The sequence below is a fragment of the Amphiura filiformis genome, chromosome 15, assembly GCF_039555335.1.
Source record: "Amphiura filiformis chromosome 15, Afil_fr2py, whole genome shotgun sequence".
NCBI lineage: Eukaryota > Metazoa > Echinodermata > Ophiuroidea > Amphilepidida > Amphiuridae > Amphiura > Amphiura filiformis.
Genome location: NC_092642.1, coordinates 55,768,433 through 55,793,524, shown reverse-complemented (window position 1 = coordinate 55,793,524; position 25,092 = coordinate 55,768,433). Strand labels below are relative to the sequence as shown.

The 25,092-nt window shown below is 37.1% G+C and overlaps 2 protein-coding genes and 1 long non-coding RNA gene across 4 annotated transcripts in view; 2 read left to right on the top strand and 1 right to left on the bottom strand.

The window, feature by feature from the left end:
• Window positions 1-25,092, bottom strand: part of LOC140171855 (uncharacterized) — a 384,363-nt gene that overhangs the window by 314,430 nt on the left and 44,841 nt on the right. The window lies entirely within an intron of this gene.
• LOC140170669 (uncharacterized) lies at window positions 1,958-4,290 on the top strand. The gene is made up of 4 exons (XR_011861565.1): window positions 1,958-2,028; window positions 3,041-3,109; window positions 3,728-3,796; window positions 4,232-4,290. It is a non-coding gene; the product is annotated as an uncharacterized lncRNA (long non-coding RNA).
• On the top strand, window positions 4,394-24,505 carry LOC140172018 (uncharacterized). Its single transcript, XM_072195366.1, has 12 exons — window positions 4,394-4,442; window positions 5,553-5,615; window positions 6,948-7,055; window positions 11,407-11,698; window positions 12,457-12,682; window positions 14,031-14,135; window positions 14,182-14,206; window positions 14,659-14,889; window positions 15,864-16,099; window positions 16,709-16,868; window positions 17,495-17,650; window positions 22,950-24,505. Exons 1-12 carry the CDS (start codon window positions 4,394-4,396, stop codon window positions 23,132-23,134), a joined length of 1,836 nt encoding a protein of 611 aa, XP_072051467.1. The 3' UTR covers window positions 23,135-24,505.

Genomic DNA, 25,092 nt, shown 5'->3' with positions numbered 1-25,092 from the left:
CAAAATAGGTCATTTTTGTCATAATTTTGCATATATTCACGGAGTGATAATTGTGGGAATAAAGCTAAAGAAGGCATGAGATGTATTGTTTTTTGTTTATAAAATGTTCTGCAAATATTAAAAATCCATGGTCATATTTCTTCTTTACAATATTTTTTAAATTGCTGATTTCACAAAAATAACTCTTTTGCCAGGACTTTCAAGGTAAATATATGTGTGATTTTATAATAAAGTTATTTTTTGTGGCAGACTAGAGCCCAGTGGGAGTACTTGAGAGTTACGAAGGAAAAAAATGCTGAAGCGCTTCATTTAGATGAACAGCGCCCTTAAAGTAGACATTTTCCATTTTTGGCCCTATTTAAAGGGGAAATTTGGCCTGTGGCACTCAATTTATTACCGGTACTCTACTTTTTATGGTTTTAGTAAAGCAGGCAGTTTATTTTCAAAATCTTTAGTTTGTATATTTTTGATTTAAATTGATTTTTAGGCCTCTGAAATTGCCTGAAAGTATGCAATTTCCCCATATCACAGAGGATATAGAGGGGTTTATTATGGGTTTTCCATTGCCTGTAATTTTGTTGGTGTAAATTTTGGTGCGGGAATTTTGATATCGCATGTTTTAAAAGAGAGCCAGCTGTTTTAGTTCATTTTTAAAATCATGTGATTCGTGCTTGATGATTATTTTTCTAACATAAGGCATAATGTGATTGCCGGAGTCATCCTTTAAAATGCTCACATCCAACTACATCAACTCAGCCAAAATCCAACTTGTCCCAAATCAACTTCGCCTGATTTGTTTACCAATTCTTCCTTATCTCTCCCATTTTTTTCACAAAAATGCAGCACTTGACACATTTGTTTGAGAAATATGTGCAAGAAAGGACAAGTTGATTACCTACTTGATATGTACGCTCAAAAATGGAAAAAACGAGGGCGGTAACAACAAAAGCACAGCTGTCTGCCTCTGATAAGAAAGAAATAGCCGAGTTTGTGGAATATATTGATGACAACAGAGACGATGCTTTAATGACTGTGTGCAATGTGGTACGAAACATGCCATCACAAACAGGTCCACTATTCAAAACAAAAGTTTTAGAGTATGAATGCTCTGCAGATGTGATGATGCACACATGTCAGCATCTATTGCAACAATTCAAGGTAAGGAAATGAATAGTATTGGAAGAGAAAAATTTTAACAATTTGAGCCGATTTAGATTTTGGCTGAGTTTTGGTTTTGACTGAGTTGATAGTGCTCAAATTTGCTTGGGCCAAGTTGGTTTAGGCCGAGTTGACTTTGATCTGTTTCAAGCATTTTCCCCCCAAAAAAGTGAAGGATGTATTAGGCATGCAATTGTGTGTATCAAATGGGTCATTCCATGCCAACTCACCAAGGGGTGTACACTTTACCTCTTGGATAAGTTTGGGTTAAGGGGGTACTACACCCCTGCCCAATTTTGTGCCAATTTTTGCATTTTTCTCAAAAATTATGGCGCATTGGGGACAAGTAAGATATGTATATTATAGGGGCAAGGACTACAACTACTGCACTGGAAATTTTATTTCAGCACAGCCAACAGTTGTGGAGTTACAGTCAAAAATGAGGGAAAACCAATATTTGATCAATAAATCAATAACTACTTGTTTGTGTTGCTGTATTTTCAGTACAGTAGTTGTAGTCCTTGCCCCTATAATATAAATATCTTACTTGTCACCAATGTGCTATAATTTTTGAGAAAATTGCAAAAATAGGCGCAAAATTGGACAGGGGTGTAGTACCCCCTTAATTGCACTGATATTCAAAAGTATCTCATTTTGGAAAATGGATCTCATATTTGTAATCGTCTGAAATTGTAGTAGCACTACAACCCTTAAACTGAAATAAGTGTGGGTAACAAATACATATTACACAACATGTACCTCTAATCTAAATCAAGTTATTTTTATTCCCTTGCATATTAGCATTTTCAGCTAGTTCCTCACAGAGACGTGCATCAGATGACAATGGTGAAGACCTGACACAGAAAGATGGTAGGCAACTTTTAAAACAAGTTCAAGTACATTTTATTTTGCTTTTAATTGTGATTCAATGATCTTGCTGGTTGATTAGGCCCTTAACAGTCAATTTTGAGTTTCCGTCACAGAATTTCTGAAAACAAGTGAGGTAACTTTTTCATTATTCATTATTTTTCTGCCTTTCATTATATAACCAACACGCATGTAAAATGTGTTGTTATTTGCCGCTCACTCATTTGAAGATGGATGTTGAGCCCAAATGAGATTCAAAAGTATATTAAAAAGAGTCTACAAGGTTGACAGCATAATGCATGTTTAGACTTTGATTTTTCCACAAAAAATAAAGGGATATTCATAATTTTTTTTGCAAATATAACCAGTTTTTATCGGTATTTTTTGGAAAATCACAATAATGAATTCAAGTGAGGGTCAGAAAATGAAGTGAGGGCGGGTGACGGGAAACTCAAAATCGACTTTCCTTGGCCTTACACATCAGAATTTACATACTACAGATTTCATAAACAATTTAAGTCCTTGTGCTTAGCATGAGCTGTGAATTTATGCATATTCATGAAGGCTGAGTGTTTGAATGTGCGTGTCTAACAATCACTCCAGCATTGCGAATGTGTATGTAAACTTATGAATTAACCTAGATGAAATTTCTCTAAAATTCTCTTTGCAAAGTATTAGGCGTCACATTGTATTTTGCAAAAATTGAAAAAAAAAATATACGGTATATCGAATCGACCGACCCAGGTGTTGGTACCTAAAAGGCAAGTCAACTATTTTTAAAGCCTAATTATGGGGATAGTGAATAACAAGTTATTTCCTTCTCTAAATCACTACCCAGTTTTGGCTCCTGGTGTGCAAAAAGGGTGATGGTGGAAAATGTTTCCGCACAATGCCCGAAATATATTGAATATAACACTACAACCCTTAAACTGAAATAAGTGTGGGTAACAAATACATATTACACAACATGTACCTCTAATCTAAATCAAGTTATTTTTATTCCCTTGCATGTTAGCATTTTCAGCTAGTTCCTCACAGAGACGTGCATCTGATGACAATGGTGAAGACATGGCACAGAAAGATGGTAGGCAACTTTTAAAACAAGTTCAAGTACATTTTATTTTGCTTTTAATTGTGATTCAATGATCTTGCTGGTTGATTACACATCAGATTTTACATACTACAGATTTCATAAACAATTTAAGTCCTTGTGCTTAGCATGAGCTGTGAATTTGTGCATATATTCATGAAGGCTGAGTGTTTGAATGTGCGTGTCTAACAATCACTCCAGCATTGCGAATGTGTATGTAAACTTATGAATTAACCTAGATGAAATTTCTCTAAAATTCTCTTTGCAAAGTATTAGGCGTCACATTGTATTTTGCAGAAATTGGAAAAAAAATTATATATACGGTATATCGACCGACCGACCCAGGTGTTGGTACCTAAAAGGCAAGTCAACTATTTTTAAAGCCTAATTATGGGGATAGTGAATAACAAGTTATTTCCTTCTCTAAATCACTACCCAGTTTTGGCTCCTGGTGTGCAAAAAGGGTGATGGTGGAAAATGTTTCCGCACAATGCCCGAAATATATTGTAGCACTATAACCCTTAAACTGAAATAAGTGTGGGTAACAAATACATATTACACAACATGTACCTCTAATCTAAATCAAGTTATTTTTATTCCCTTGCATGTTAGCATTTTCAGCTAGTTCCTCACAGAGACGTGCATCTGATGACAATGGTGAAGACCTGACACAGAAAGATGGTAGGCAACTTTTAAAACAAGTTCAAAACTTTTAAAACAAGTTCAAGTACATTTTATTTTGCTTTTAATTGTGATTCAATGATCTTGCTGGTACACATCAGAATTTACATACTACAGATTTCATAAACAATTTAAGTCCTTGTGCTTAGCATGAGCTGTGAATTTGTGCATATTCATGAAGGCTGAGTGTTTGAATGTGCGTGTCTAACAATCACTCCAGCATTGCGAATGTGTATGTAAACTTATGAATTAAATAGATGAAATTTCTCTATGCAAATTATTAGGCGTCACATCGTATTGTGTGTTCTTTTGATAGGAAGTGCGAGGGCAATAATTATGGGATAGTAAAAGGCAGGTTATTTCCTTCCAGACTTTTCCAGACTCATCTAACTTAAAATAAGTAATTTAATAAGAATTATTATTTTCATCCTGCAGCACCAAGTACATCACAGGAAGAAAATGGGTGCGAAGATGACTCGCAATCAAATGAAGGTAAGACCTACACATAAATCAGTACTTTAATAACTGGGCTTCCTAATTTCAGTGACAAACATTCACGGGAAATTGCCATGTGGCACACAGTTGTGTTGGATCAACATGATTCTATCCTCATCCTGCAAGTTTTGTGGACTTTCCAAACTCCAGGGTTGGTGTGATAAATCAAGTGATTTTTTTAAATCAGCTATTCAGGTTTGTCAATTTTTACCATTTTTGATCGATTTAAGTTAATTTCATTCTTGACTGTTTTACTTCATTTATAATGCTTCTTCACCTTTTGGATACATTTAAAATACCCCTACGATGTCATTTTATCTATTGCTAAAAATTCATCTTCAAGGAGCAAAATTCAACAGGTTTTTCCCCATAATTTACCATTTTTTTCTGTGAAATTTTCACTTGTAACATGGAAGTGATTTACACAGATTTTTCAAGATTTTTAACATCCCCCCCAAAAAAGTTTCTTTTTAAAATATTTTTTGGTGTAGGAGTGTCCCTTAATTCTAGGATCATTCATGGTTAACTTAAAAAAACAAGAACAGATTGTTTGTGTTTTTTAACATATATGCAACGTGATAAATTGTATTCATGTCATACTCTATATATAATGATTTCAAAATGGATACAAATGCAATCTTTTTTTTTTTAATCGAGCATAGTCCCACCCCTAAACAATCAACCTCTAATGTTAAGAATCAAGGGGCCCAAAAGCCAGGAAATTTGGTATTTTCACTGTCAAAATTACAAAATTACAATTCCTTCTGGGCCCATGCAGAACACCTCACAGACACGCTCAACATTCGCACATGGGCTCGGACTTACATCCCTGGATTTTTTTTTTGTAAATACCTGATAGGATTGTGCAAATGTATAGTCTACTAGTATCTTTGACTTTATTATGGGTATAGCAGTTATTGGAATCGATTTAAATTTTTTTAAATCCGAGCAACCCTGCCGAATTGTCCACAAGGTCAAATATCCCTAAGGAGAGTGTGCTATTTTAAAATATTGTGCTATGTATGTCCTTTTGTACATCACATCAGTTTATAGTAAACGCTGTTTTTGTTTTTTAATAAAATAAAATTGTGCATATATTATATATTAAAATAGTTTTACTTTCGTTGTTTAAATCGTACATCACATAATGGTGATACATTTGTTTTGAAAGCTAGGCTTAGTTGAGGTTATTCTTTTCATATATGTAGTTGTACGTTAACAAATTCACAATTCACTTTGGGTTTCATTTGTCCCATTTAAGGTGCACAGAAGAAATCAGGGAAGAAGGATAAGAAGGAGAAGAAGAATAAGAAGAAGGATAAAGGTAATTATATAATTACATAATTATATAATGCTTATGAAACGGCATGCAAATATAGATTTAAATTGCAAAATAATGGAATGTGATTGTTTTGACTGGCTGTAGTGGGGGACATTAGTGATTCTCATGTAACTTGTCATTTAATCAACAAAATTAACCTTGAAACAAAGTTCTGGGTCAGGATGTGCTGTGCATTTGGATTTCTCAAAAGGAATATGTCTAAATTCAACAATTCTATAGTCCGGTATGTAGTTTCATGGCAAAGTATTAATTTCTGCAATTTAGATACTGTCTCAAATGTCAGTTTCAGATGCACACACCCAAAACTGGCACATGTTACCACACTCCTCTAATTCTTGTTGTTGAACTTGATTTATTTTAATGTGTTCAGTATTATGCACATATCAAATGCATCCCCAGCCCCTGGGTACCCAGGTATGGCTGGTGATTTGGAGTTCAAGTCACAGGAAAACACGTGTCCAGTCCCGGGTCCCTCAGGACATAAATCTTGAGCCGTCACTTTTGTTTTGAGTGTAGGCCTAATCATTTAAAGCTTGACTCTTGGCTGGGTATTATTTAAATAAATGTAAAGTAGATAAAACTAATGCATTTGGCAAAAATAAGCATGTTTAGAAGCCAGTGTGATCTGGCTAAGAGCTCTCTAAAGAGCAAAAAGGTCTACTGCAGAATTTAGAAACAACACCCATGATTTTGTGTTTGGAATCGAATTATGAACATTGACATTGTGGCGACTCAGTGGATTACTAATAATCCACGGGAAACCCCGGATCAAGTATGGCCAAGTGCATATCATTCCCTGGCCCATAAATGCGGGCATCCTTTCAGCAAACCATATCAATGTTGACGGCCCATTTTACTGCTTGGAAAACCCTGTGTAAGTTATGACTTAATCCCGTCTCTCACCCGGCTCAGGTCGCCGCACAATTTCCTGGGGTTATGGCCGACGTCCAAGTCTTACACCAGTCCCAGTCAACACTTGGCTACCCCAGGACAAATTTTGAGTCAAATCCCGGGTCACATGATGTCAAACCCCGGACCATCCCCAGGGACTGGGGTTGCAATTGACGGGTGCATTAAAAAGGAATGACCTCGTTTATTGGTTTTGGATGTGCAAAATGACATATTTTGCAAGTGTGCTATGTCCCAAACTAAAGATATACGTCTGAATTGTCAATTTTGCCATATATTTTAGAATCTCTGAAATGTACAAGTCCAAAAATCTACTGAAACTGCTATACCAATGTTATAACAGTCCAAGTTTGTAAAAGAAGCACAGGACTGTAAAATATATTTATATCAAATCTCATTCCACAGATGGCAAGAAAAGAAAGGGCCACAAAACCGCGGACCCTCCAAAAAGGAAGAAAACAACAACGCAGAAGGCCACAATAGAGGAAAACATAAAGGCTAAATCTCTTGGAGGTATGTTAGTGAATCAGGTAGATTATATGATTGCCAAATCCCAAAATTCTCATAAATGAATTAAACTTCCATCAACCGGGACATAGGCAGTTACTCTCTTGATCACATGTGCGATCTACTCATAAGAACTTAGCAACAGAGGGATGCAAAAATGTAAAGTGGATCCCCATAGTCACTCTGAAGAAGCCATCGGCCAAGATGGCAAAATTCTAAATTATGCGAGTATTTTTGGATTTGGCAATCATAAAATCTAACCTGATTTAAAATCTACAATCCTACAAGTGCATCTATTTATTATTATTATTATTATTATTATTTATTGTCTTTACCCAGGGTATGCCGGAATCAGCTTAAAGCTGTTCCAACCGGGCCCTGCAAATATATGTAACAGTATGACTACCCCCTAACAGGGACCTGCATTTTAAACCTTGTTGGAGTGGGACAAGATGTCTTTACCAACCCTTACCTAAAAAACTAGCATTCTCTTAGCACTCACTAGGCATTCCATTGAATGGTAAAGAACCGGTAATGAATGCCTAAATGGTGAATGCCTCCAATACTATAACATTGAGTTAATAGGCGGTTGTTAGCACTCAACCGCCTGTTTCTAAGCCCTCAACCGCTTATAGTGGTTCATAAGCGGTTCATAAGCCCTCCTCAGAGGCGAAATATGTAAATGAGCTAAGCACTCGAACCACTAGGGAGGCATTCAACCACTAAGGAGGCATTCAAACCACCTAGCATTTATACCACCTAGGAAGCATTCGAACCGCTTGGGAAGCATTCGAACCGCTTGGGAAGCATTCCAACCGCCTAGGAAGCATTCCAACCGCTAGGAAGCATACCAACCGCTTCAGAAGCATTCCAACCGCCTACAGGTTAGCACTCGAACCACTTATTAAGCCCTCAACCGCTACAAGTGGTTCGTAAGTGGTTCATAAGCCCTCCTCAGAGGCGAAATATGTAAATGAGCTAGGCCCTCGAACCACTTAGTGGCATTCCAACCGCCTATGAAGCACTCCAACCGCCAAAGAAATTTCCAATCACCTAGGAAGCATTCCAACCGCCTATAGGCATTCCAACCACCTATAGGTATTCCAACCGCTTATACATGTAGGTATTCCAACTACCTACAGGTGAGGCACTCGAACCATTATATAATTATATAGCTATGTTGGCTAAGCAATTCATCGAGTGATTCATCAAGATACATGGTTAGTAGAGTGAGGAATAGGAATAGAATGCACTGCAGAAAATCGCACATGGTAAGCCCAGAATATACTCCATTTTTTATCCATTGTGACAGACGCAGAGGCATTTTAGTTCAGTACAGTGTCTGTCCTCTGTCTTTGTCGGCGGAGATGTGACTCCCAAGTTCTTCTGGTTGAACGATATAACTGTCCAATTCTTATCAACAACTGTGGAGGTCCAAACTATTCCCTTCATAATAAATGAAGTCAAAAGTGAAAAAAAAGACAAAATTATTTCCTTAATGCTTTTTCAGATCAAATGAGGCTCATGATAATACTTTTCCATATGATTTCCCATATTTTTTTCAAAAAAATAGCACTTAAATCCCTATCTTATAGGGGTTGCTATAGGAATTCTAGGAGAGTAAGGATTAAGAATATGCACAAATTGAACTTGAATATATCAGCAAGTATATAGCCATGTGCATCAGCAAGAGCCACTAAATTGCATCAAATTCATAACTTATAAATTGAGTAACATATCCCAGTGGGCACAGGTTAGGATTTCAACGTTTCAACGTTGAAACAATGTCGAAGTTTCAACCTAACCTGATTTCAACCTAACGGTTAGTTGATAGCATGTTGAAATTTCAACGTTAATTGATACAACATTGAAATTTTAACCTGATTTCAACCAACTTTCAATGCAAAAATTAAGGAGGTTGAAATCAGGTTGAAGTTCAAATTTGCAAATACAACCTGCATGATTTCAACCAGTCGACATCGAAATTTCAATATGATTTCAACGTTAGGTGCGCCCACTGGGATCAGTGTGTTTTATAAATATGTACACAAAATAATATTAGCTACATAATGATATAATTTGTTGTTGTTGTTTGGTTTCATTGCTCTGCTTGAGCTCTTCTTGCGCCATATGAGTGCTTTTTAGTGTATTTGTGCGTGGTATAAATGTACACTATTATTATTATCAATAATAATGCCCCAATATACTAACTAGCTCCTCCTTCCTAGCACTAGACCATTTCATATTTCAAGAAACTGCCTACATTACATCTAGTCTATTTAAGCTTACCTACACACACCAGGTACATACACCATCCATATTGTGGCATATTATTGCACACAAAGATAACTACATGGATCACATACATGTATGATGTTGTCCACATAATATGCATTGTCATGTAACATCCCAAATGTAAAAAGTGGACAAATAAGGCCTATAATAAAGCTGGAAACATGAAAGGATAAAGATTCCATCATCTCTGCATTCACACCAGTTCAAAATGGCAGTTAGAAATATATTCCCATCATGCACCTGTTTGACCCTTGGGTCAACCACTAAAGGAATGCTAGTCAAGGCTATTAGCAGAATGCCTAATTGAATGAATGCCTATTACTTAGAAATTTTTAAACCGAATGCCTAATACTTAAAAATTTTTCAGTGAATGCCTATTACTTTACAAATTTTTAACCGAATGCCTAATACTTAGAAATTTTGTCTGTGGAATGCCTATGACTTATCCGAATGCCACTGAGTGCCTATAGCAAACCGCCTAATCCTAGAACCACTTTAGGAATGCCTAAGTTACGAATGCTAGGAATGCCTAAGTTAATAGTATTGAGCTTTAATGAGGGCTTAATGAGTAAATAGGCATTCGGTAGCATTCTTGTGAGGCATTCGAATGCCTGTGAACCAGCTCTATAGGCATTCATTAGCTGCTGAGTGCTAGTGACCACCTAGTACCGATATCCTTAGCACTCGAGGGCTTGGCGAATAGCTACAGAATGCCAAATAGGCATTCATGTTTGGTAAGGGAAAACAAAACAATATGCTATTTTCATGCTCAAATTCAAAATAGTGGCCAAAATGAGATTTATATTTTGGTCTAAGCATATAGGAAAGAGATAAACAGAAAAAGTACCACCAGTCAAAGTCCCTGTGTATTGTATGGTGTAAGTTCTCGCATATTCATGAGGGCCGATTGTTCGATCGTGTCGTGTCTAACAATCACGCCAGCGCTGCATGCCTGTATACGCGATAGAGCGTTGCGTGCTTTCGCGATTACGCGATAGACCGCGGAAATTGCGTAGCAGTTTCGCCTGTCGCATTTCACGGAACAATCGGCCCTCATTATCGGATGAGGCGCGGGATGAGGCGGAGACTTTGACTGGTGGTACGCGCTCTGTAGTACTCTGTGGGTCTAAGTGACTGTTCCAAAATTCGACACTTTCAAAGAAATGAAATATGGAGACGGAGACTCTGACCATGCTTACTCTGATCATTAATATTTAGAATGTTTCATTTCAAACATCTCACTTTGTGAACATCTCAGCACAATTCAGTCAGCCACATGGTGTCAATCCCAGATGGTGGACATTTCCCCTCCACATTTTGGGATGGGGGACACAATATTCAAGTGCCACCCCTCACGTTTCGGCAAATACTTCCCTGATCTAAAGTTGGCTGACTGTAAAAATACAGGCAATATTCAGTATTTCAAATTTACCTTGATTGAATTTGGAGGCTAAAGTAATATAACAAGTTTCGTTTGAGCAATTCGTGCAGTTGTCCCCATAAAAGCTTTGCCTTCCCTGATATCTTACCCCTGGTATCAAGTAAGACACCAACAGAAAAAGCGGCCTTGAGAGAGACAGCTGCATAGCTTTGCCTTCCCTGATATCTTTCCCTGGTATCAAGTAAGACAGCGACAGAAAAAGCGGCCTTGAGAGAGACAGCTGCATTGTGCAAGCGCGACAAGGTGGCTACTTCACGGTTATATTTTAAACACCTTGTTTCCCCTCTCCCCGATGATCAACTTTGGATTGACACCCTTGGTCTGCCATGTTGCCATACATTTAGGATTTTACTCAAGTCACTCAAAGGTACATTTAGATGTTGTGGTAACTACCCATGTTCGAGTATGGTCCCACCCCCCATTTTTCGAAAAATTCCAGAAATTGTAAACAAAATTTGGAGTGTCCCTAGACCTAAATGCTAGGATCATTCATGGTTGACCGAAAAAAAAAATTTGCACAATGTTTTGTGGTTTTAATATGAAAATTGATAATTTGTTTTCATGTCATACTACAAGTCCTTAATGTTGCCTTTTGTTTTCTTTTATCCTTATTACATGTAGGTTTTCGAGTACCTGTTGACAGGCTCAAGGAGCCACCAAAAGACCACTTGATCCGTCAACTGAACGAGAAGTTCGTGGAACAACTTACAAAAGATCCACTCCTCAATTGTGGATTTAATCCAACAGTGTTGCCTGTGGTGGTCGAGGACCCTCAATTCTTCGACCCACAGGCTCCACAAAATTCACAATTCCTGACGCTTGGTGGCAACCATGTTGCAGCATCTTTAAGAAAGCTTAAAGAAGATGGGAAGCTTGACGAAGATATGAGCATGGTGTATGTTCATGTATACAAGTAAGTAAGCCCTTTTTGTTTCCATTTTACAACAGTGATGTAACTTTTTAGGAAATCTCCTGATTTCAAGACATTTTACAGAAAATTTACCAATTTCAGAAAAATTTTGCTCTACCCTTCCTGTGCAAAACTAATAGGAAAAGTGCATTTTCATGATTTTTACATCTTTTCAGGAAATTTTGACACCAAGTTACACCTCTGTTACAAGAATGAGAGCACAACATATTCTCTTTGCTAGTACTCAAAAACAGTACATATTTTCTTATTTTTCTATTTGACAAGTTTTGTTTGCCTATATCTCATATTGAGGTTGATATCAGGTTGTAAGTGCTTTGTTTTAATTATGCCCCTAAGACCTTGCATTGGTGATGCATGTTGATGGTGATCATATTTGGGCAAAGTACCAAAGATTACTGGGTTGATGAGACTTGATTATCAAATTAGCACTTAAACTGTTTGTAATATTGAAAATGTAAAAACTTTCCAATTCACATAATTAGCATTTGGTCAGTGCATGGGTGTTGTATAGGATTTTTGGCACTTAAGAAATTTTACAACTGCAAAAAAAATGAAGTCAACCTTTGAATTACTCTTGAACCCAGCAATTGGTACTGAGTATTTCCATAGTGTACAAAATAGTCTATAATATGTTGTTATTCGCACTTAATTAACGCTTGCTTGTTTTACTCAATGCAGCATACCATTTTACTTGTTATTTATCTAATGATCTTTTTCACTATTAACCATTGCTCTTTCAGAGACCTTAATAATGTAGAAAGCTTGAGAGTGGCGTCTCAACATAATCAAAAAACGCACAATGTCCATAAAGACAAGAACTCGTTTGCCAACACATGCAAGATATTCAGGGGGCTGTTATTACAGATGTTGGATACTGCCGGCGGTGATGATCTGACACTGACATTTGGCAGGAAAAAGATTTGGCACGAGAGATGTGGACAGGCAATAAACCTTGCAGACGCCAAGGTAATTTACAACTTCAGCTGTGTCCTTGGCTCAAGCTGAATAGTATGAAGACACCCTGTGTGCTTGTCGTTTATGTTACCCAAGAATATTAGGATTGTTTGTTGATGAGAGTTAGAGGGAAAAATAAAAAAAAAGTCGATATCTTCTGGCATATATTTTCACCTAAATTATTGGATTCAAGGAAATAAGAAAAGACATTTTTGTCAGTACACTGGGTTACATCTTACCCTCTTCAAATTGGCTCAATTTGGTTTATGACGTACTTGGCGGAAAAAGCTTAAATTTCAAATTATAGTCCGTTAGACATGGTTGTCATGCTACGCATGCCCCTTTTTGGGGCAAAACATATGTCCATTAAAGAGGCTGTCTCTGTAACTGGTGGGTCCAATCTATTGATATTTGTGTTTTTGGAAAGGTAATAACATAAAGCAATCCAAATATTCCATTATTTTTGATGTAGCAGCAATTTGAGGTTTGACCTTTTAAACCTTCACTTGGACTTTTTGGACTACCAGATTTTGAAGCAAATTTGAGTGAAAGTTATAACCAACAACTTTTCAACATCATGTTAAAAATTAGAGATATACTATTATAAGTTGGCTTTCCAGCTCCTTTCAAAAATGTAAAGGAGGTCAAGATTACACAGTCCAGTTGCAAAGCGTGTGGTTTTCATATGTACATTTGTTTGTGATTAAAGCTGGGAACTAAGTTAAAACTCTGCTTAAGGGTCAGGATAGCGATGTGTTCATGTATTTTTAGTGGAACCTAGAGAGCACATCATACATTAGAAAAATCAAAATTATTTGATATGAGAAGGGCAGTCCTTGTATTCAGAATGCAATTCGATGTACTCCCAGGTTCCACAAAGAATACAGTGTAAATGTTGCTATCTGACTCCTTTGGACCTTGATATACCACAAAAACTTTGGGTGGCAAAAAGGCACAAAATTGCTCGAAAAACGACATATAGGGTTAAACATTTATATCGAAACTGATAAGATTAAAGATTTTCCCATTATACAGGGGAAAGAAGAATTAAAAACTCTGGACATACCTGCCTGTGCGGTACTTTATACCTCTGGCTTTATGGGCGAGCGGCCGAGCCTTCGAACCATTCTCATGAGACTGTCACTGATAAACAGAACTCAAGTCTGGTACTTATGGATATAGCAGTTATGTTAAACAGTACAAAACAACACATTACAAACCAGTGTACGAGATCAAGTAATGATACTTCCCCGCCAGCCTGTTTTTCCTATTCTTTGAGGTCTGTTTAAGATATCAAAACTCACAAGTTTGTTTTTGTTTTTTGACTAATAGTGTGAAATGTATGAATGTTCATTTGCAGGGAACAGAGAGTCTACGCACCTATTTCATGGTCGCAGAGATGGCAACGGAAGTTTATGAAGAGGCAGAGAAGCTTTTTCAGGCCAAACCAAATATATCGCAAACGGTAAGATAAGATTGTGATTACTACACTACTACTGTTCCAATCTCAGTGCACATCATGCATAATTGTCCATGGTAGGATTTGGCATATGTTTACTGGAGGGGCATGAAACTTATTGATTATTCAAAGTAAAATGCTAATACCTATACACTACATCTAAATGACATGGGAAATTAATGAGGTGTCACTGAAACAGATAATAGTGCTACTTCTACTAATAAAATTAACTATTCATGGTCCTGCAAGTGCTCCAAAATATGATAGTATTATTGTGTGCTGGAATCGGCATGCGCTAGGGTTTGATGTGTACATGGATTGGTGCCATGTGAATTGCCTGAACATGGACCAGTCGGCTTGATACACCTGTAAGTTGCAGCGTGTCTTGGATCTGTATAAAGTGTGGGCTGCTAGATGGCTAGTTTTCCCCGGGCTAGTTTGTCACAACTTTAATGCTCTTCCGTATTGTTGCAGTGAGTCTGAACTTGACTAACTGTATTGTACAATATTATTTTCTGTTACATTACAGTATTTCAAACACATGCATGGCCTAAACAACCTGCAGAAAATTCGGGTCATCAAGGCAATTGGAAGAGGGAACTGTTGAACACAGTGGCAACTGAGGCAGAGTGCCGACGCCTCAAAGGTGTCAAGTACCTACAGGAGAAGCTGCCACCACTTTTAGAATGCAGTTCCTGGGAGGATATGAAGAAGAAGTTCCCCTCTGTGTCTACAGAAGAAGAACTGCATAATCTGATTGGTATGTGATTGCGACCAAGTATAGAGTAAATATGATTGGCTGCTAGCCTGCCAGTACTGAATAGTCACCGAAGCCACTTTTAAATTTGCTAGCAAGCATCATGTAAATTTCACAAAAACCTGTGCTAATAAGTTATTTCTTTCCAACATTTTGCAACAAAATTTCACTCTTAGGGGGTGTTCACACTATGCCTGATAATGAATGTGAACCGAAAACAATCTGAAAAATCAGCATAGAGTATAGAGTAAATATGATTGGCTGCTAGCCTGCCAGTACTGAATAGTCACCGAAGCCACTTTTAAATTTGCTACAAGCATCATGTAAATTTCACAAAAAACCTGTGCTAATAAGTTATTTCTTTCCAACATTTTGCAACAAAATTTCACTCTTAGGGGGTGTTCACACTATGCCTGATAATGAATGTGAACCGAAAACAATCTGAAAAATCAGCGCCTGGGTCGATTTTATTTTATAACAAAGAAAGGAGCATTATATGCAGTATACAACAATTATGACTCCCTTTCTGCACTGTGAAACATATTATTTAATCCTTTAGCAACAAAATCAATATATAAGCCATTATTTTAATTTCATAAGATTAGAAAATTATTGTCACACAAACAAAATTTCATTATGATGGTCTCAATGAGGAACATTATTATTGTGGGGAATTTTTAAACCAAAAAGAAGAATTGTAGCTAGATAATATCATATATCTAATGTAGAATTAGAAAATAAATAAAAATCAAGCATAATCTATTATAATGAAAAAAATTATATTCGATGGCAGATGAAAGTAAACAGAAAAGTTTGGACCAGAGACCCATGTCGAAGGCGGATTTAAAAGTTGGTTCTCGGACAAATAATCTATAGCAAAGGTGCATGTCTTAACCATGATAAAATATGGGAGTCAAAAATACTGCAGTTATTTTGAAATTTTTACTAACAGACATTTCACTGTTATGATTTTACAGGAACAGATTTTACTGATCTATCAAAGGACAAAGCTGCCAATTTCCCGGCTCACTTGATGGGTTTCATAAAGAGAGCCAAAGACAGCTTGAAGCAACGAGTAGGAGTCCAAGACTCCTACAGCTTCAAGTTGACCAAGCAGCCTGCAGAATCTTGTGTGGTAGTGTGCAACAGAGGGGATATCCCTGAAGTAGAGAACATGCCAGGATGTGCATTGCATATTGGACTGGTGCAGCAGGTATATATCGGCGATTCTACTTTGTTTTAAAGTTAACACAGATAGAGTGCAACATTTTGAGGACTATCATTAGAAATTTGGTCACAGACTAGGGTTTTTAATTATACTTATTTTTATAACTGTTAGCATTAACATGGATTGGCCTCATTTCTACATGACAATGTCAGGAATATGGATTTGAATCATTCCAACAGGTCTTATGTATGTTTGAGAATATAGGATATCGATTATGGTATTTTAAGAATTTAACATTTTTCTTCAACTGTTAATATAAAGTTAGTAAGACAAACTACTGACACTCTACCAGGTCTGTGTGCCAAATATGGAGGACAATATAATAGATTCTTTCACCATGGGCTCTCAGTTTGGAGTGAATGTTTGTTTGCATTCTGCTTGTACCCACAGCAAATAATGACATATTCTTGTAACATGCAAAATTTGATAGGCTGGTAACACAATCTGCTATTATTCAGTAACAGCAATAAAGCCATATGATGACAGTGCATACCTGGCATTAGAAAAGTCATGATTCAAATTTAAAGCCTTTGTTTCTTTCCATGAATAAATAATATGTTGTGTGTGTTTTTGTTTGGTTTTTTTAACTTGCAGGGGGAAAGTGTTGAGGCCGTGATAGGGAGTGTGCGCCAGATCAAAGGTTCCAGGGGCCAGACAACGGCAATCCTTTTGACTACATTTGAGTCAATATCTATGATATTGGCTCAACTTATGGAAATGGGTATAAATACAAACCCCTTCATTCTAAAGTCAGGTAAGTTCTATGTAATCAATTTCCATATGAAAGGCTGTATGTATGTGGGGGTGTGTGGATGTTATACTCTTAATTGCTCTACAAAAAAGGAATGAACATCATAACCAGTAATCCCTCCAATTATCTCCTGCTGATACCCTATTACAGAGCTATCAACATGGTGTGAAAAGTGTGCCAATAGGTTCCATAATTGTTATAACATAACATTAACAATTTTCTATCTTTTGGCTTGTCTACTGTGGTTTATCATTGGGGTTGCCTTGATCAGCCGGGAGTGAAATTGGCCAAAGGGAGATAATAACCAGTAATTGGGCCATTTTATCTCATTTTTCATAGAAGGTGTGGACTAAAAAATATTTGAAGTTTTGGATTAAGTTCTGGTTAAATCCTTGCAGGTGAACAGTCAAATCATATTGCAAGCATTATATTATGTTTTGATGAATCCAAGTGTGTGATAAAATTGGATGCTTCTCGTACAATATTTTAAACCAGTAAATTAGGGCTCAACCGGTCCCATTTTATATCAAACTTGGGTTAGGGGAACTGGGCTCAACCATTTCAATTTATCAAACATGGGGCAGATGCCCGATGAGTACATTAATGTATTTGTGGTATTTTTTCCTCAGGTAATCCAAGCAAGTTAAGTCCTGCTATTCATATCCATATATCTGATGACAATGTACAGTCATCTCCATGTGAGGGGCAGATCATGACAAAGAAGGAGATGATAGACACTTTCAGCAAGCCATGTGATTGGGTTGTGGACAATTCACACAGTGAAGGTAAGTTGTATTGATTAATGCATTTGTTTAAAACAAACCTGTTAAGAGCCAGTCTCCCTTATTATGTACCCAACTGTGATACAAAGAAAAAATATTTCTCTAAAAAATTGTATTGGTACATATATTAACACATGCACAATATGAGCGTGCACAGAGCCCTCGCTCAGCTGAAAAAATTCTCGAAATTTCAGCCTCTCTGAGCCCTACTTGCGAATGATAAACTTTGGAGGTGCATAACTTGCCCATCATCATCCTAACCTGCAACCTTTTGGAAGTACCAAATGGTCACATCACAAAAACCAAGAAAAAAGTAGGGATCTTGATGGCGCATTAAAATACCAAATCCTATGTTTTTATGAAAAGCGCCCTAGTGCAAACTTCAAAGCATCATAACGCGCTGCGCCATCAAGATCCCAAGTCCGAACAAGTTTGAAATTAAAGACATCCATGGTAAGTTTCATTTTCCAGCAAAAACTTTTTGGGATTTTGATAGCACACAGAGTTAACAGGGGTCAAAGGTCAAAATTTACTATTTTTGGGCATTTTTACGTGCCTGTATTTCTGTGGGGCAACATCACCTGACTCTCGGAATAGCATCGCATCAAAGAAGAGATAATTCTCTATTGAATTAGTGCGCCCACAATCCACATGCATGACATTATCCCACTTTCTTTTTACTAGCTCTCAGTTATAAATATGCAATTAAGCCAATCTTCTAAAATACAAGATGGGATCTTGTTGGCGCACATTTTTATTGTGGGTCAAAGTTCAACTTTGTGCTGCAAAAGGCAAAATAATGCCACTTCGGCACAAAGTATGAACTTTGACCTCTATTGAATGAGTGCGCCCAGTTATACATAAACCCCTCTGACCAATCATCTAAAAAGTAAGATGGGATCTTGTTGGTGCACATTTCTATTACCGGTCAAAGTTTCACTTTTGTCCTGTACATAGGCAATATAAATGCCAATTTGGCACAAAGTATGAACTTTGACCTCTATTACATAAGTGCACCCACATGATCCCAAGTTAGCTCTTGCTTGTTTTTTGTCTACTAGTCATCAAATAAGCTAGATGATGAAAAATTAAATTGGGATCTTGTTGTCGCATCTTTTTGTAATGCAGTAAAAAGCCCACATTGTGCTGCGCATCATTGTTCAAAGGATTGAGGTCAAATTGACCTCCACATTGAGGCTAAAGTCAATTTACAAAAAATCATTAAAATATGAAGATCCCAAGCTAGTTTTTCATTGACAGAATTATGTCTTCTTTCATGAGTTGCCATTCTGAGAGTCAGATGACGTTGGCGCGCAGAAATACAGGCATGTAAAAATGTGCGAAAATAAATTTTGACCATTTAACCTCTGTAAACTTGTGCAGCCATCAAAATCTCAAAAAGTTTTTGCTGGAAAATGAAACTTACCAGGGAGGTCTTTAATTTCAAACTTGTTCGGACTTGGGATCTCGATGGCACAGCCGGTTATGATGCTTTGAAGTTTGCATGAGGCGCTTTTCGTCAAAATATTGTATTTACAGGCGGGATAGGTCACGCGACATGTGACGTTCGAGGCTGGCGAAAATACAAGGCTGACAGCCCCATTCAAAATTGAAAAATAACATGCGTACAGTGTGGTACATTGTCGTACCCCAACGGTTTTAGAGTAAGATAATTTTGCTTTGACACCACATAACAAATTTAGAATTGTTTGTGAAGATTTTATGATTATGTGTTAATCCAATGGCGACGTCAAAAATTGCGATATCGCTTCCACCACCGCCTGGGATTTGCTGATTTTGTGCGCCATCAAGATGATGAGATCCCAAATCTTTTTCTTGGTTTTTGTGATGTAACCATTTGGTACTTCAAAAAAATGCAAAATGCTGGTTGGGATGATGATGGCGCAAGATGTTATGCACCTCCAAAGTTTATCATTTGCAAGTAGGGCTCAGAGAGGCTGAAATTTAGAGAATTTTTTTTCAGCCGAACGAGGACGCTGTGCATGCTCATATTGTGCATGCGGGTTGTTGGTGTTAATATGTACCAATATAATTTTTTAGAGGATTTTTTTTTGTATCACAACCCCCCTGGTAATAAGGGGATAGATAACAGTAAAGACAGTGCTGCAACACAGAGTACTGAGTCAGCCATCGCGATCTTTCAAGACTATTTAAAGTCAAAAGGGTAGAATACCGACTTCGAAGTGTTCAGCATTAGAGTTGGGGTGTATTATTTTGCAAATTGTATATAGAAATATTTCCCCCCCTCCAAAATATGTGGTTTTGTATACAAAAATGACTGCAGTAATGAAAAAATAATTATCAATGGCTAACCCCTCACCTTTGTTCCATAACCATTAAAGTTATAGCCCCCAAATGAAATGTATTTAATTATGTTTGTACTCACTCAGGTAGCATTGTGTGTGAATTTTACATCCGAACTAAGTGCTATTCTGTTTTTATGGGCATTTAAGTGTCTAAAATGGCCCAAAATGAGGGTTTTTCAATATTGCCGTCCATTTCGAATTGTCACCCCCATTGACTTACATGTAAAATAAAAAGACTCATAAAAATTTAATAGCACTTAGTTCAGATGTAAAATTCACACAAAATGCTTTTTGAGTGCTTACAAAGATAATGAAAATACTTTTCATACGGGGGCTATGTGGAATTTTATTTAATGTATTCCTTGTACAATGACATTTCAAAATAAAATGTCCATTGGAAACAAATGTGCCCCTGTACATACAGTCAGTCTACTCTAAAGTTCTAAGTACCGACGCAGATGCACACATTGTGCCGACTTTGAAGGCACAAATACCTGCAGCAGAGACGCAGCACTGATCCCAAAGGTGAACGTTTAGGGGGCAAAGGTCAAATTTTAAAATTGGTCCATTCAATCTCAAATTCAGCATGAACGATCCTTACGACTTTCTAAACATGTTAAAAGCAGTTATGACCCCAAAGGTCACATTTTAAAATTGGTCCAATTGAGCTTAAATTCAACAGGAATGATCCATATGACATTCCAAACATGTTTTAAACACATTAATGACCCAGAAGGTTCAAGTTTAGGGGTCAAAGGTCAAATTTCAAAATTGGTTCAATCAAGCTCCCAATTCAACAGGAATGTTCCTTACAACATGAGACAAATTACCAAAGTCATTCTGGGGTCCACCAAAGCAAGACATAAACTTTCAAGGTAAAATTGTCCACACTCGGCGCAAAAACAGACGGTCGCAGAAGCAGCTAGACTTGTGGTTCTAGAACCACCTTGTGTTTTAATCAGTCTGTTGTGAAGAGTTTCAAATCCAATTGCAATCCAAAAACTAGATGGACCGCGGTTCTCGGATGTTGCGGTTTTCGACGCAAAGCGTCGACCGTGATGCCTCCACCAAAGGGAGTGATGTGGCACGTACTCACAAGTTGATACAAAGCTGGATGACCCCAAAATGACCTTCCAAATATTTGGCTCTAAATGTTGACTGTACCCACCAAGTTTCATGTACGTATGACAGTTTTTACTAATTTGACCTCAGATGACCCCTGGGTGACTCACCAAGTTTCATGCCCATATGATAGTTCAAACTAATTTGACCTCAGATGACCCCTGGGTGACCCCAAAATGACCTTCCAAAAATTTGCCTCTAAATGTGACTACTCACCAAGTTTCATGCCCATATGATAGTTCAAACTAATTTGACCTCAGATGACCCCTGGTGACCCCAAAATGACCTTCCAAAAAATTTGGCTCTAAATGTTGACTGTACCCAATACGTTTTATGCCCATCCAATAGTTTTTACTAATTTGACCTCAGATGACCCCTGGTGACCCCAAAATGATGTCCCAAAAATTTGGCTCTAAATGTTGACTGTACTCACTAAGTTTCATGCCCATATGACAGTTTTATTTAATTTGACCTCAAATGACCTCTGGTGACCCCAAAATGACCTCCCAAAAATTTGGCTCTAAATGTTGACTGTACCCACCAAGTTTCATGCCCATTAGATAGTTTTTACTAATTTGACCTCAGATGACCCCTGGTGACCCCAAAATGACCTTCCAAAAATTTGGCTCTAAATGTTGACTGTACCCACCAAGTTTCATTCCCATACGACAGTTTTTACTAACTTGACCCCTGGGTGACCCCAAATGACCTTCCGAAAATTCGGCTCTAAATGTGGACTATACCTACCAAGTTTCATGGCCATATGACAGTTTTTGCTCATTTGACCTCAAATGACCCCTGCATGACCTCAGGTGACCTTGACCCACTAACCAATACAAACTTGTTCTGCCTGGGGTCAAGATGCACCCACCCACCAAGTTTGAGGAACATGCAACCCCTAGTCTCTGAGAAAAGAGGTAAATAAGGAAAATGAGCCCCTTGACCTCAAATGACCTTTTACCTCAGTATATGACCTTGAACCCCACCCAAAAAAAAGTAGAGAGAGTTTTTGACCATGACCCACCTATCCTGAAAATCTGAAGTCAATCCGCCCTTCCATGCCCGAGATATGGCATCCGGACGGAAGGACAGATGGACGGAAGGACGGACATTGTAAAAACAGTATGCCTCATGGTGGAGGCATAATAAAACCTTGTTACATTATTTCATTGTCATTAAAGGAAGGTGACCTGATATATTTGGAAAATCAAATTCTTTAAAACTTAATAAAATGTCATCCCTTTCAAGCACTCATGCAAAAAGACCATGTAAATGTGACTTAACTCCTAATGGAATTACCGACATTTATACAGCTGATATTGGTAGTCTACAGTGTTTTTATCAATGATAATCATCATGATCATGTAATATATTGATATCAAGTGAAAGGCCCTATTTTTCTCATAAACATGTATTGAAATTAGAAGTTCCAGCTCAGTGTATTTCCGAAGATACCATCAAAAAACTGCCTAATTAGTCTCAAATATGGTTTACCATATTTGAGACTAATTAGGCAGTTTTCCATATTTGAGACTAATTAGGCAGTTTTTGATGATTTCTTCGAAATATACCGACTTGGAACGCCAAATTCAATATGTTTATGAGAAAATATGAGCTTTAATCTGATACCAAAATCAGCATTTCGCTGAGGTAAAGTGGTGGATGAGATTGTCAATCAGGTTACCCACCTTTAAGATTAATTGACATTTGAAGTAAAACCATTGAATTTGGCATACGGTACATGTAGATTAGAAAGGGATTTGACACAAAATCATCTCCCAATGAGTGCATTCTCAAAGAGGAATCTTAATATGGTAGATTGAATATTTTACATGTCTTTTTTTTTGTTACAGGACAATATGGCATCAGTGCCCTCGAAGAGGGGAGAAATGTTGTTGTATTAGTGACGGATGAGGAATTCGGTCCGTGCAAGGACAACCTGACCAAGTATTTTGCAAAGAAGGAAGAGGAAGATGAAGAAGAAGACAATAGTAAAAAGAGCGATTCTGCAGACAGTTCTGGATTCAGAGAGTTCTGATGATTGAGTATGAGGTTTCCCATCCACTCACCGAAAATGAGCATTGATTTTTCTTGACAGGGAAATTGTGAGGAATTTTGAGATAAACAGCCAAAATTAGGGAATAAGTGACACCACCAAGTAATATTTTGTGAGGTACTCTTTTCTTTAGCAAGTGTTGGGTAGTGTAATTAACAGTATACTGCGCCAATAAAGTATCCTTACACTTAGAAAAATAATCACAATTTAAAAACGGAACCATATTGGGGTAAATTTGTTCTTTAAATAGATGCACTATCTAATCCTGCACATTATGACACCACACTGAATCCAATGTGACCTCAAGAAGTAAAATTACAAGCAATTGAATAGACGAAGGTCCAGTTGTAAAAGTGACAAATTGGCATATACAAAGCGAAAAAAGATTCCAACAAGCGCAACAGAGAGACAACACAGTTTCTTCAATGAAACGTTATTTAAAGCAGTTTTTATTTCAATTTTTACTTCTCTGTACTTTTCATAACATTCATTTTATTTGTCAGTTATTTTGTTTCAGTTTTCTGTTGCTCCTTTTGTTTTAAATGAAAGCCAAACGCATAAATTAGCCATTCACAACTCTCAAACCAGATGTCTATCTGTGGAGTTTTGAATAGGCCAGTTTGTCACTTTAAAAACTGGAGCTTCGTCTAATCAAATGCTTGTAACTTTGCTTCTTGATGTCACATTGAATTCAATGTGGTGTCATAATGTGCAGGATTAGGTAGTGCATCTATTAAAAACACCAAATATACCCCCATATTGTTCAGTTTGGAAGTTGTGATTATTTTTCCAAGTGTAAGGATACTTTATTGGCGCAGTATATTATATTAATGTGTTACAATATAAATAAGATTGGGCTATTCCATTTGAAATCCACTCTACAGAGCATGTATTAATTTCAAATGGAACAAACACATTAGGCAGCTCCACTTGAATTTCATACACCCTATGAGAAAAATTCAAATCAAATCTTTCAGAGGGGGTGTGAGTTTCAAATAGAGCTGGTTAAAGCTCCCCTGTGGAAGTTATTTCCAGAATTTTCCACATGGGGAGTGTGGATTTCAAATGGATTGGCCCATTGTATGATTTACACACAATGTAAGCCTATTCTGCATTTCACTAGACACAAACAGTGTTTCATGGCTGTCAGACGACCAATTAGTAAAACCTTTTGTTGTCAAGACTGTTGATCAACCAATCAGCGTGATTGTTTAGCACCTGTGTGTTTATGCTCGTGTACACGATACGCACACCTCCAACCACGATACAAATTAAAATATCAACTAGTATTTTATATGTTTAGTATAGCCAGTGTATATTGTGTGTAGTGGAAATCAAGTTCACTTACCAAATATAGCAGGCATGAGAATTTTCAGTTTAAAAACTGAATTCAGTTTTTTTTATAGTCAAAATTTCCGCAACTTTATTTAATTTCAGCCTGTTTTAGGTACTTTTTGCCCAATTTTACGCGCATTTTCAGTTTTTTCAGTTTTTTTAGGAAAGTTCAGTCTCATGCCTGATATAGTTTACCATTATAAGGAGAGAGACCACCTTGTTACTACATTGGTTCCAGTGTAACAGTTTTGGACAAAGGTGCCAGCTAGAATTAATCTAGCCTTGTATCTGTTTAAATTAAGTACCATGTCAACATCATATTTGCTGTGGAGAATAGTCTTTGTATTTGCAATATTTGTTAACGAAGAAATTGCAATCTTGTATCTTGATGGAATATTTGGGTAGAAATGCATTGTAGTGCAGATCACCAAATCATGCATCGTCAGCTTGCTACGATAATTGCCCTAGGCATTCTTGGTAATTTCATAAACAGGTGGTGAACATGCCAAAATGTATGATATCGTGGTTTCCATTATACAATGTGAGCCTCACATATGTGTACTGGCTATACTTAAATGTATGATATCATGATTTACATTGTACAA

What these genes read in the sequence shown, in the direction of transcription:
- LOC140172018 (XM_072195366.1), top strand. Translation starts at nt 4,394, where the DNA reads ATGATTCTATCCTCATCCTGCAAGTTTTGTGGACTTTCCAAACTCCAG. An exon ending in GAATAAGAAGAAGGATAAAG is followed by an intron (nt 5,616 to 6,947) that starts GTAATTATATAA and finishes CTCATTCCACAG; the next exon opens with ATGGCAAGAAAAGAAAGGGC. An exon ending in GTGTATGTTCATGTATACAA is followed by an intron (nt 11,699 to 12,456) that starts GTAAGTAAGCCC and finishes TTGCTCTTTCAG; the next exon opens with AGACCTTAATAATGTAGAAA.